Source organism: Coregonus lavaretus, assembly GCF_964263955.1.
Source record: "Coregonus lavaretus genome assembly, chromosome: 21".
NCBI lineage: Eukaryota > Metazoa > Chordata > Actinopteri > Salmoniformes > Salmonidae > Coregonus > Coregonus lavaretus.
This window is the reverse complement of record NC_140008.1, coordinates 30,798,333-30,811,508: the sequence shown is the minus strand read 5'-3', so window position 1 is coordinate 30,811,508 and position 13,176 is coordinate 30,798,333. Positions and strand designations below refer to the sequence as shown.

The 13,176-nt window shown below is 44.8% G+C and overlaps 1 protein-coding gene across 1 annotated transcript in view; it reads left to right on the top strand.

Annotated features, from left to right (window-relative positions):
- Nucleotides 1–1,060: 1,060 nt before the first annotated feature.
- Nucleotides 1,061–13,176, top strand: part of LOC311148561 (BMP/retinoic acid-inducible neural-specific protein 3-like) — a 75,156-nt gene continuing 63,040 nt past the window's right edge. Inside the window, exons 1-2 of the mRNA XM_084185546.1 lie at nucleotides 1,061–1,607; nucleotides 2,027–2,370. Coding sequence (XP_084041672.1) covers nucleotides 2,081–2,370 — 290 coding nt within the window. The 5' untranslated portion in view covers nucleotides 1,061–1,607; nucleotides 2,027–2,080. The remainder of the gene's footprint in view (nucleotides 1,608–2,026; nucleotides 2,371–13,176) is intronic.

Here is a 13,176-nt window from a genome sequence, read left to right as displayed (position 1 = left end):
AAATATTTCCTGAGCTTTCTTATATCTCGTAGATATAGGACAGGCACTTCAAAACCTTATTCCTTATTATTTATTTTTGGACTGCCTTTTTTGCCATTCATGAATGTGTTATTCAATGCATTTCTATGGGCTATAGTAGTAAGGGCCCAATTCAATATTTTATCACTTTTTTTTATTTATTTATTTTTATACATTGAGGGGTCCTAAAATTTGAAATCAAATAGCTAAATGATCCAAGGTATGACCGTCTTAAAACAGTTCTATATGTGTGACAACCAAATTATACGTGCTTTCATGTCAGAGTCTCCAAAAGTCTCCAATAACACCAGAAAAAGTCGCTAGATTTGTCGCTAGTCGATTTTTTGAAAATGTGTCGCTAGAGGGGTATGAATACTCGCTAAATATAGCGACCACGTCGCTAAGTTGGCAACACTGGCCGCCTCTGTCAGTTGGGAGGTGGGCTGGGGGCGTGGCTCAGTAACGTTTCAAATTGTGATTGACAGCTCGGGAGAAATATGTTCTAGGTTCATGTGTCTGTTTTCGAAATAAACATAGCTACTATGTTTCATAAGTAGCAGGTAGCCTCAATAGCTGTATAATTATTTTTTTACTTTTGCATGCAAACCCCACTTTGGGATCCTAATGCCAAGGTACCAGATGTCAATAGACTCAACGTTACAATTCAGCATGATACATCTGGCGCAAAAATATATTTTATTAACATGTATTTTAAAATATATTCACATACGATGATGTGCTCAAGTTATATATTTAATCAATATATTCTGGACATATATGTATATTTAAAATTCCCCCGTATATATGTAAGTACACATTTTTGTCTGGGTAAGCACATTGACCATCCGTTCCGTTATACAGCCAGACCTAAGCCCTGCCTCTCTTATCTCGCTTCAGCCAATGGGGAGGGGAGGAGGATCGGTTTAGGAATAATTTTGACATTTTAATAGTGCTAGAGAGCAAGTAAGCGAATGTCACTCAGATACATGCTACTACACTGACTAGAGTACAAGAGGGCATTGCACTGACTCGAGTGAACAGTGCTCCAAGTGAGTCTCTCCAATCAAATGTAAAAATAAATTAGAAAAGAGTACCATTTGGCTTTTTTTGACGTGGAGGGGAAAGCAACCAGGTATTATTGCATGCATTTGTTGTTTATTCTATGGAACATCATAAACAACTAATTTTCTCCCTGGAAAAACACAAGTTTCAACTGCAGAAGGTGACATTTGTTTTCCTTCGGTGGAACGAGCGGCGCGCGCTTGTTCGTCTGTCTGGTGCGCTGTGTTGCCTTCTTCTTCCTTTGGATTTTACATCATCAAGGGTACCCACTGGAGGTATGATGCGGTGAGAGGGGGATCCAGCCATTCAGGTGCTTGTCGCTCAGTTTGCTCTTTCACCAACTTTCCGTGGCCTTATAGCGTATGCGCATCTGACCCCAGTATAAAATAGATTTTTCCTGTTAGGTCTCCATCTCATGCGCGTTCTCCTATGCATTGTGCTGATCACAACTTTACCGTCCGGTCTGCCTGCGATAAATTGTAACAACTTCAGTGATCAGCTTAGTACAACAGAGCTTGCAGAACCAGGTAAAAATGTATTTACTAATGTGTGAAAATACAATAGCCTATTAATTGCAGTCAATTTGACACCTGTGTAGAAAAGGCTATTTACCTGATTATATGAAGTAGACTGTGTATTGATTGGAAAACATTGAATATTTACAATACACACTATACTATATTATTTAAATTGCATAGTGGTAGTTCAGGAGATCATCTTTTTAAAAGCCTAATTGATTATTGAAAAATGTCAGGAAGCCTACAGTATAACAGAAGTTCAAGAAATGACAAGATCCTAGAACCTACAGTATCACACACACAAACACACACACATACACACACACAGTGACGACATGTTAGCCTCTGTTTATTATTCTCATTCCAACACATACTCTTCCCCCTCTCTAACATCTAACCATCCTTTCTGTCTCCATCCTTTCCTCCAGGACACAGGGAGAGAAGTTTGGGGAGAATGAGGAGTCATCGGGTGCGGGGGAAGCATGAGTGGCCGGTGTATCACTGTTAGACGGGCGGCTCTGATGGTTCTATGGGAGTGTACAGCTCTAAGCCTCCTGCAGTGGTGGGTGGTAGTGGCGGCGACCGCGAGGGCCAGCCGGACTGGGGTTGGGGCCGGAGCCACGGCCGCTGCAGATGCAGGGGGCTCCAGCAATGCCACGGGGCCCTTCGCCTGGCTCCTGTCTGACAAAGGACCCTTTCATCACTCCCAGGAGTTTTCTGACTTTACGGAGCGCTACCAGCAAGGATTCACCACCAAGTACACGATATACAGGTGAGTCTGGCTAAGGGGATTAATTAAAGATGGCTGCAAGGTTAAGCGATATACATGTGAGATCATCGAGAGTTTGTTGAGTAGCAAGATTCAGTGTAAAATCAACACTATGCTTTAGAGATACCTGTACAGGTGAGATTGATGCATGTGAGATTACCAGTATGTTTGTCTTACAAAACAAATGGGTTTAGCCTTGCACCTACCTAAGCTGGCATGTACCTCTAGTTTCAAAAGAATGGGAAGGGCGAGGCAGTTTGCAAAGTCTGACAGAGTAGCCTCATATCGTAGCTCACAACCAGTGGTCTTCATCAATAACAAATACTGCTCTGACTACTGACAAGGTCAGATGTCGTATACTGGGATTGTTTGATGTAGTGAGTGCTGTACGCTTTGTCACCTGTCCATACCCATAGTTTGTAGTAGTTTTTTTTTCTATTCACGTGCCAGGGCGCGCACGTGTGTGTTTTTGCGGTGTGTTCCAAGTGCGATTATGTGTGCGTGTGCCAGGTCTTATGAATAGTGATGAGTGTGATTTTGTCGGGGCATGGCATAGCTGGAACAGCACAGTGGATGATACCAGTTGAAGGGTCCTAACTGACACACACTGGCGTTTGGCAGCCGGCTGAGATGACACGGCCAGGCACAGATGGGGAATGTAACGCTGCTCTGGTTACTCTGATCTCTCTGTCTATCTGATCAGTCTATCTATCCATCTGTCTTTCTGTCTCCCTCCCCCTTTCTCTGGTTCTGTGTACCTTGCCCCAACACACACTCTCTGTCTTACACTCTCACACACACACACACGTGAATATTCTCCAGTGCTCCAGTGACCTTTTAAGTCGGGACCGGGAAAGGGAGTCAAGAGGAGTGTGATAGTGTTAGCTCTCCCTCTCCTTCTCTCTCTGTCTCAGTGCCTTACTCCCCCCTAATGGTGACTCTTAGTGCAGAGAACATTACTGCCTCTGCTACACCTGCCAACTCTGGAAGAGAAAGAGCAATAGTGTCTTAGCATTGCAACACCTCAGTGATTCTCATCCCTTATCGGGGATAAACTCTCCCTTCTCATGTCATAAACATAGTTATTTGAAGATAAGAAGTAGTACAGACTCTGAATCAAACATAGGAGTTGAATATTACTATGTAATATGTGCTTTTACATATTACATTATTATATATTTTGTATCCACACTGTTGTGTTGTTACGTTTGTGATTGAGCCTATATAATGTGAGACAAATACACCCTGAATCAACTAAAGCTTTGAATTGAATATTATTGATGTCATTCCTCTCCATCCAGCCTTGGGATAGTGTAGTAGCTGTGGGTATTTGTCGAGAGCAGGGATTACAGTGGTGCTGTGACAGATTAGCTTTGTGACTGTCGGGCCAAAACATGCCAACTCCTATACCATACAAATGTACAACATTGGTAGAATTAGCCTAGAGCTACTGTGCATAATTTCCTTACATATCACCACGCTTTATTTCCGACCACAGTTACAACTCATCCTCTCAGCTGAAAATGACCTTGACTGGTTGATCTAAGAAGTGATTGTGTGTAATTAGGGAGTAATTGCTGTTTAATTAGATACACAACCATGTTTGTTAGAAGAGGCACAGAGAAGCACCTTGATAAACGCCTACAAGATTGAATCATACATTAGCGTCCTTAATTGGGGACATTAATGGTAACTGTAACTCTGTGTGCCACCGCCTTTACAAAAAAAACACATGAAAAAAGCACATGAAAAAAAAGTGGGTTTAGGACACGTGATAATATATTGTTTTGTGTGTAATTTTCATGAGTCAGACACGTGGTTTCATATATTTGTTTTTCATGTTTTTTCCTGAAAAGAGAATCCCCAAGTGACTTTTTTTCTCCATATGTTTATTTTTAACACTTCCAGCTACATCTGGTCTTCCATCCATGGACCAACCAGGACCAACCCTGCTTAGCTTCAGAGGCAAACCAGCAGTGGGATGCAGGGTGCTATGTTGCTGGAATGAATGTGCCAAAACTTGCAACTGGAAAAAAGGCAGCGAAAGCAAAGGCCAGGGTTAACATAACCAAAGATAGGGATAATTGCAGTAAAGAGGGTGGCGTTTTGCTTTTATTGCATTATAATTTTTAAAAATCACAAAAAAAAAAAATCTTACATCCATTTACCCCAAATATTCTCACATTTCTAAATTATTTCCTTGAACTATTTTGTTTCGCTATCAATAATTTTGGGTTTATGTTTTGCTTTCAATATCATTCTTTTTGTTTGCAATACTAAGAATTTTGTTCTCAACTTCAGAAGTTTTGCTTGATATTAATGGCACAAACGTAACTCACTCACTAGAGGATTGCACCATATAATAACAGAATTAACACAAGTTGTTTACATTTACTATGTTTACAAACATTGAAGTAAATCAAGCTTATATTTTGGGTTCTGATGTGGTACGAAAATTGAACTAAACTCATGAGGCATTTGTACATAAGTAAAAAAATGTTTTATGTAGAAACTAATTGTTGCCCCTTTAACAGGCAGCGACCTTCATACAGCAGAACTACACTACATGGCCAAAATAATGTGGACACCTGCTCGTCGAACAGCTCATTCCAAAATCATGGGCATTAATATGGAGTTGGTCCCCCTTCGCTGCTATAACAGCCTTCCACTCTTCTGGGAAGGCTTTCCACTAGATGTTGGAACATTGCTGTGGAGACTTGCTTCCTTTCAGCCACAAGAGCAATAGTGAGGTCGGGCACTGATGTTGCTTCCAGAGGCAGTTTGGAACTCGGTAGTGAGTGTTGCAACCGAGGACATATGATTTTTACGCGCTTCAGCACTCGGCTGTCTCGTTCTGTGAGCTTGTGTGGCCTACCACTTCTCGTCTGAGCCGTTGTTGCTCCTAGACGTTTCCACTTCACAATAATACCACTTACAGTTGACCGGGGCAGCTCTAGCAGGGCAGAAATTTGACGAACTGACTTGTTGGAAAGGTGGCATCCTATGATGGTGCCACGTTGAAAGTTACTGAGATCTTCAGTACGGGCGATTCTACTGCCAGTGTTTGTCTATGGAGATTGCATGGCTGTGTGCTTGATTTTATACACCTGTCAGCAATGGGTGTGGCTGAAATAGCCGAATCCACTAATTTGAAGGGGTGTCCACATTTTGGCCATGTAGTGTATGTCGCCGTTTGAACGTGATCCATTAACCTGCCCCCCAAAATGTATTCAGTGCACTGTTTTGTGAATGTCCTGCAAAATTGTTCCCTTGTCTCGCATTTGGGCATTTTAGATGTGATCACTCTAATTCTACCGGTGGAAACATTGTTGCTCCAACATGTTAACACCATCTTTTCACATGTGAGGAGAATAACATTATTTCACATTCACATGTGAAAATCATATTTGCCGTTTCACATGTTAAAAAAAATCCCAATGTGAAAATATCTCTTTCACATGTGGAAATGTAAATCTGCAATTTCACATGTGAAAGTGAGATTTTCAATGTGAAATGGTACATGTGATTTTCACATGTGAATGTTTTTAAAATGGCAAATATCACATGTGAAACTGCAATTCACACGAGGTGAAAACATGTTCTTCTCCTCACATATCAAAAGGTGGTGTTAACATGTGAACTCTAAGTTTAATACATGTGAAACTTTTATTACTGTTTTAAATTTCAGCTCAACATGTGAAAACAACTATTTCACATGTGAAAATGCGATGATTTTTTGTTGTTGTAAGGGATGTCCTTCCAAGGCAACAGACAGTCCTCATTGCCTATAGAATAGAATACTATATTGTCATTCAAGAGGGAAATCATTTTCACAGCCTCCTCAAAATCACAAAACATAGCCACACAAATCCAGTTTCCAGTCACATAACATTTACTGCTTCAAATGGTTAATATATAGACTCATGATGTACTGCGGATCATGACCTCTCCTCTTCTCTGCCTCAGGACAGTCACAGTAGTGTGTCCCTGTAGCTCGGGGAGTCATGACGAGGAGCTCATAGAGCACAGGGCTTATTGATCCTGACAAGTGTGTGATGGGGGGAGTTATATGGGGCAGAGGTCTGTGGTGGTGTCTCTTCTGCCATGGCCAGTGTCTGTGTGTGTGTTTGTTTGTGGAGCAGAGGTCCGTGGTAGCATCTATTCCAGAGCCTGTGCTTTGTGTCGGTGGTGACAGAGCTTTCACTCTCAGGGACAGCTGAGTGAGGAGTGTTGATGGCACTCTGGTGCTGTGTGTGGCATGTGTGTACACCTGTGTGTGTGTGACTGTGCTATGTACAGGTAACTTAGACCCCTCTTTCGAAGTCACTGAGATCTCTTCTTCTCGGGCTCCCGAGTGGCGCAGCGGTCTAAGGCACTGCATCTCAGTGCTTGAGACGTCACTACAGACCCCCTGGTTCAATTCCAGGCTGTATCACAACCGGCCATGATTGGGAGTCCCATAGGGTGGCGCACAGTTGGCCGGTGTAGGCCGTCATTGTAAATAAGAATTTGTTCTTAACTGACTTGCCTAGTTAAATAAAGGTAAAATAAAAAATAAATCCATGGTAGCCAAAATAATGGCCAACTGGGCATTTTTGTATATGACTAAGCATGATTGGATATTAATTACTTAATTAACTCAGGAACCACACCTGTGTGGAAGAACCTGCTTTCAATATACTTTGTATCCCTCGTTTACTCAAGTGTTTCCTTTATTTTGACAGTTACCTCTATATGTGTGTGAGATTCCAGACACTATGTGTGCTCACTCAAGAGTGTGAGGTCCTGGCACATGTCTGTTTAATTACTTGAATTCCATGTAGCTTATTTTTTGGGGAGCCCAATGCGCCATTTCCCTAGAGAGAAATCAAATCATTTACAAGACACATCAACTCTAGAAATATGTGGGACGCTGGGCTGAAGGGAGTTGTAGTTTTCATTAAACAAATATTCATCCTAGTTCAGTGCAGAAACATGGTAATTAACTACAATGACCATAATCAATTGCGCCATTTTTTTCCAGCTCGGACACGGGTGAGAGAGAGGAAGAGGCGAAGCGAGAGCTTTCACCACAGACAGAAGGGGTAACCAAGACACGTCGCAGGGGCTATTAAGCTGAAGCATCCATTTAGAACGTTTTTTCTCACCACCAAATATGGTAGTGAGAGGAAGTCCAGTGCTGGGTAGTGGGAGAGGAAGGAACTAGGTGAAACTGGGCTCACATTTTTCTGTTCTCAAAACTATAATATTTTACGAACACAATGCATAGACTTGACGCTTTGCCAAATGTTCAAAAAAATTGCGTTGTTTAGAAGGAGTGCAAGGTCGAATTGAGTTTGTGCACACTTCACAGAGGAGGCATTCCCTAACAGAAATACATGGGACAACGCACCAAAAGGATCTAGCTAGCTCGTGCTTGCCTTTGCCCATCTCCTTGCTTGTTCTGCCCACTATGCTTAATTTGCTTCCACTGTAAATGACACAGATGAACGATCTTGGGTTAGTTATAAATATCTATGGTATCACTCTCGAGAAAATCTGTCCAAAAATAATCAATGCATTTCTATTGGTTTATTTTGGACCTAAACTTGTTGCCTACCTTCACGCCTTTAGGACAACGACTCCCATTGTTAGGGCGGAGACATGAGCATCTCGTCATAATATACAGATCTCTGGATGGATACACTTTTACGCCTGCTACGTTAGGTTAGATACACACCGACGAGGGACAGCGACAGTTCGCGAAAGTATGCCTTATCTACTTTGAAGAACTAGTAAAATGATTTTGTCAGACAGCTCTGCAGCATACTTAGGCAGGCTAGCTAAAGAGGATGACTAAAGAGTGCAGTATGGGGAGCACATAGATAACTGGCTGGCTGACTGCTACTGCCTGAGCAGAAAAATAACAAAGTCATCAGATAAAAACGAACTAATATACACAACTGAAATATTGTATTATTTCATAGTAGTTTCCTATTTTACTATTGATGTCTACCCAATATGGACCTGACAGAGACAATGGAATATTTTCTATGTTTTGGCAATTGAATGTTCATTCTTTTTGGCTTTGGAATTTCCATTAAAAATATCTAAAATCATTGTAATCTCATTATTTCATAATGCATTTAGTGTAAAAAATATATATATAATTTGAAACCGAAATCAAAAACGTGATTATTTTGTAATAATTGAACCGAAACCGAACCGACCTCAAGACATCCTGGTCAGGAAGAGCATAGGCCTCGGGCCATTTTGTGAAATAGTCCATGGCCGTGATCACCCAGCGGTTTCCACTGTCTGTGGTGGGGAACGGCCCAACTACATCCACTCCCACCCTCTCCATGGGAGCCCCAACTGGGAACTGTTGGAGCTGAGCATGAGAACGGTCTGGAGGGCCCTTTCTCGCTGTGCAGTTGTCACAGCGGCGGCAAAAGTCCTCCACATCCCTCTTGTGCTGCCCCCAGTAAAAGCCCTGACGGAGGCGGCGGAGGGTTTTTGTGACCCCAAAGTGTCCAGTCCCCACCCCACCATGAGTGCTCTGGAGCACAGCCTCCCTCAGTGCTTTTGGGACCACCACCTGCCTCCTATCCTCTCCCGTAGCTGGCTCCTTCCATGCTCGCTGTAGCACGCCATCAGCCAGCCGCAGTCTCTCAATCTTTGACCACAACCCTTTGGTCTCGAGTGAGAGTGCTGCCACCTCTTCTTACGGTGGCCTCAGCTGTGCCTCTACCCACTGTAGCACTGGCTGTAGGTCTGTGTCCCGTCCCTGCTGCTGCCCCCATTCAGCCACGTCGACAGTCTGCAGCTCACAGCAGACAGGCCCACCCGCCCGACACACTGTGGCACAGACCCCCTCCTCTGCACACAGCTCTCTCTCACGGCCCTCTCTCCGCTCACAGTGGCAGCACCCGGCTGCAGTACAGGGCCGATGGGACATGGCGTTGGAGTGGTGTGCCCCTGCCCTGTGCACCACTGTGAAGTCGTACGGCTGAAGCTCCTCCAACCAGCGTGCAACCTGCCCCTCTGGCTCTTTGAAAGACATGAGCCACTGGAGAGCAGAGTGGTCAGTCCTTACAGTAAAGGGCAGGCCACCCAGGTAGTACTTGAAGTGTTTGATGGAAGCCACAACAGCGAGGAGCTCCTGCCGGGTGACACAGTAGCGGCACTCATGTTTGTTAAATTTTTTGTACACTACCACTCTCTCCCCCTCTGGCCCCACCTGGGCCAGCACCCCACCCATGCCCACATTGCTCACGTCTGTGTCCAGGATAAAGGGCAAGGTGAGGTCAGGAGGGGCAAGCACGGGGGTCTTGATCAGTGCACATTTGAGGGTGTTGAAGGCCTCCTCGTACTCCACTGTTGAAGTGAAGGCCTTGGCCTTCGGCAGCAGGCGGTTCAGGGGAGCAGCGACGCTTGAGAAGCCCCGTACAAACCTCCTGTAGTACGAGGCCAGGCACAGGAAGCTCTTCAGCTGATGCTGGTCGGTGGGGTGGGCCAGTCTCGGACAGCCCCCACTTTGTCCTCCATGGTGCTGATACCCTCCTCCCCCACTTGGTGGCCCAAGAAGGACACCTGTCTTCTCATGAAGTGGCACTTCTCAGGGTGGCGCTTCAGGCCTGCGGCAGCCACCCTCTCCAACACACGCCGTAGCGCCCCCAGCGCTGACTGGAAGGAGCTGCCATGGGCCAGGATGTCGTTGAGGTGTACCAGACACTCCTGTCGGGGGATGCCATCCAGCACCCTGTCCATTAGGGTGCTGGATTGCATCGGGCTCACGGAGGGATGTGTCGTGGAGGTAGCTGGGGAAAAGTCACACACAGATGTGGGGGAGGGGGGGGGGCAGTCATGAGTCTCTGCTGCTTTAACTGTTGGAGTAAGGGGGTTGTTGGGTGGTGTGAATGTGACATTAGGGGTGGCCATGGTGACTGCCGGCCCTCCCTGGAAGCTCAGTGTGCCCCCATTTAGGTCTAACTGGCAGCCTGTGCTCCTAAGAAAGTCCAACCCCAGGATACAAGGCTCCTGCACAGCCGCCACCCACACAGGATGACGCACAGTCCTGCCCCCTACTGTCAGAGTCGTTATTCCCTTCCCTTTCATGGGTGCCAGCTCACCTGTGACTGTGCGGAGCTGCACAGTTGTGGGCTCAATCTGAGTCCAACTTGGCACAATATCCGGCCTCACCAAGGTTACTGTGGACCCAGTGTCCACCAGGGCAGAGCAGGGCACCCCCTCCACAGTGACAGGGACATGACAAAAGTCCCCAACACAGGTCCGACCCATCACAACAACAGGCTCCATCCGCTTGCACTTGTCTGGGCGTGGAGCCTTGCTCCCCCATCCATGCCGGTGGGCTCCTCCTGGCGATGGTGGTGGTCGGGAAAGAGAGCCAGGGGTCCGCACCGCCCCGTCTATGTGGACCCCGAGCCGTTTCCCTGAGCTCTTAGGGACATGGGGCAATCCCGGTGCAGATGGCCTGGCTGGCCACACCCCTAGCAGACCATGGGACCAGGGCGTGTGTTGCGTGCCACCTGTAGCGACACAGCATGAATGAGTTCAGTCATTTCAGCCACCCATGCAGGCTTTTCTGGATCTGGGTTGTTACAATATTAATGAAGGAACCTATTAAATTGAAGGAGGCACAGGTGGCAAAAGTGGACTATCAAAGGACACATCGGTTTGGTAGGAAGGTTCCTAACAAACCGAGACCAATTGTTGCCAGACTAACCCACTACAAGATGAAAGTGGCAGTTCTGGAAAGAGGAAGGGAACTGAAGGGAACATACCTTTATATCAATTAGCAATCTTTCTCTATCAATGAGAAATAGCTGGGCGAAATCATCGATAGGAGGCGAGTACCTGTAAAAAAACGGATTTGTTGCTGCAAATCTCCCACAAATGGCTAATGTTATTTAGACAGACTAAGGGTGTTTTGGCTGACTGAAAACGGTAAGTAACAAACGTTACGAATTATGAATTTGATGATCATTCAGGTTAAATAGGTTGACCTATCATAATTAGGTTGCTAGCTTACGTTAGCTTGAGCGTTAGATAGCTAGCTAATGAACGTTAGCTAGCTAGCCATTTTCTGTGCTAATGTCTCTGGCTGTGGTAACGTTAGCTAGCTAGCTAAGGTTAGCCTCATGACCATGTCGCGGAATATAAGAAATGTATGGTTTTTGAAGACATTTGGCTAGCTAGCTAACTTTGTCAGTGTCTGTAATAGTAGTTAGCTAAAGTTAGCTAGCTAGCTACCTTAGCTAGCTTAGTCTAACACTTCTTCTGGACTGTCTCAGACACTATTTCACTTGTTAGCTACATTAGCTAGCTATGTTACCATAGCTAGAGTTCACTTATTCTCCATCTGGGTTAATTTAACCAAGCTATTTGGCAGGATTATATCATGATTGCATGGTGATTGATTGAGTTAGCTAGAGTCACTGTACTGGTTTTCAATGGTTTCTGACAGTGGCAGCTTTAGTCGGACTTGTGAAGTTGAGGAGGATGGATGCAAATTCTGTTAGCTAGCTAACGTTAGAGTTTACCTTAATTTTGATGTAGCCAAGTTAGTTTAGCTAGCTAGCTATGTTTCTAACATTTATTTATTTCTGTACTTAAATGCAGAGGTCAAGGCCAATGAATGGACAGCTTTGTAAAGATACACTGAATGAGTGGAACCTGGCCTCTGATTCCAAAGTTTGAGGGTAAGTAAAACAGAGAAATTCCTTTTTGAGAGTGAAGACAGAACTTTGGAAAGGAAAAACAGATTTTCATTGACCCTGTGTAAAACAGTATCTACGTCTTCCACATTGTCATCGATAACCAATCGTACAACCTTAATGGAAACTTGAACTACTTAATTTCACCAGAGCCTCTTAGAATCTTGCAGCCACTTTGGGACTAGATACATTACATGCACAGCTACCATAGATAGTCTGGCCATTTTACCATACTTGCTTTATTGGTCATTCGCACAAATATTCTGTCACAGTGACCAACCTGACACACAACACACATATCACAGGCTGGGAGCAGCTCATGGGCACTTAGGGGTAAACTGCCTTGCTCAAGGGCACAACAGCAGTAGGTAGTATAGAGATATTGTAGCTGGTAACTCTCTGGCTGATGGATCACTCCCTGCAGATATCCCTGCAGGCAGCTCCGGGGTTCGAATATCGGCCTGCCTTTCTAACCTCGAAGCTACTGCCGCCCCTATTCATTTAGCTCTTTCCTCACTCCCTTGGATTTGTTCAACCAATTGACCTGGCTTATCAACCCTTCCCTCAAAGTATTTAATTTAGAAATGTGGGTGAAACTATCCCTTACAATCTCCCCCCTAGCGGTTAAGCCTAGCAGTTAAGAGCATTGGGCCAGTAACTGATAGGTCGCTGGTTCGAATCCCCGAGCCAGCAAGGTAAAAAAATCAGCCATTCTACCCTTGAGCAAGGCAGTTAACCCCCAACAACAACTGCTCCTCGGACGCCGAAGACATGGATGTTGATTAAGGCAGCCCCCCGCACCTCTAATTCAGAGGGGTTGGGTTAAATGCGGAAGACACAGTTTGGTTTAATGCATTCAGTTGTGCAACTGATTAGGTACGCCCTTTCCTTTTTACCCTCTCTTTTGCAGCAGAAGAGATGGACCAGAAAACGCTCTTGCTTTTGGACGATTCGACTACAGCCTGAAGTTAAAGAACAACATAAAAGCCTTACACGCAGTGAGTATTCTTTTTTATACACGATGGGAGGTCCTCAGGACACAAACATGAATACATATATGCTGTGGACACACCAAGCTTGAGCAGTAGCTGGG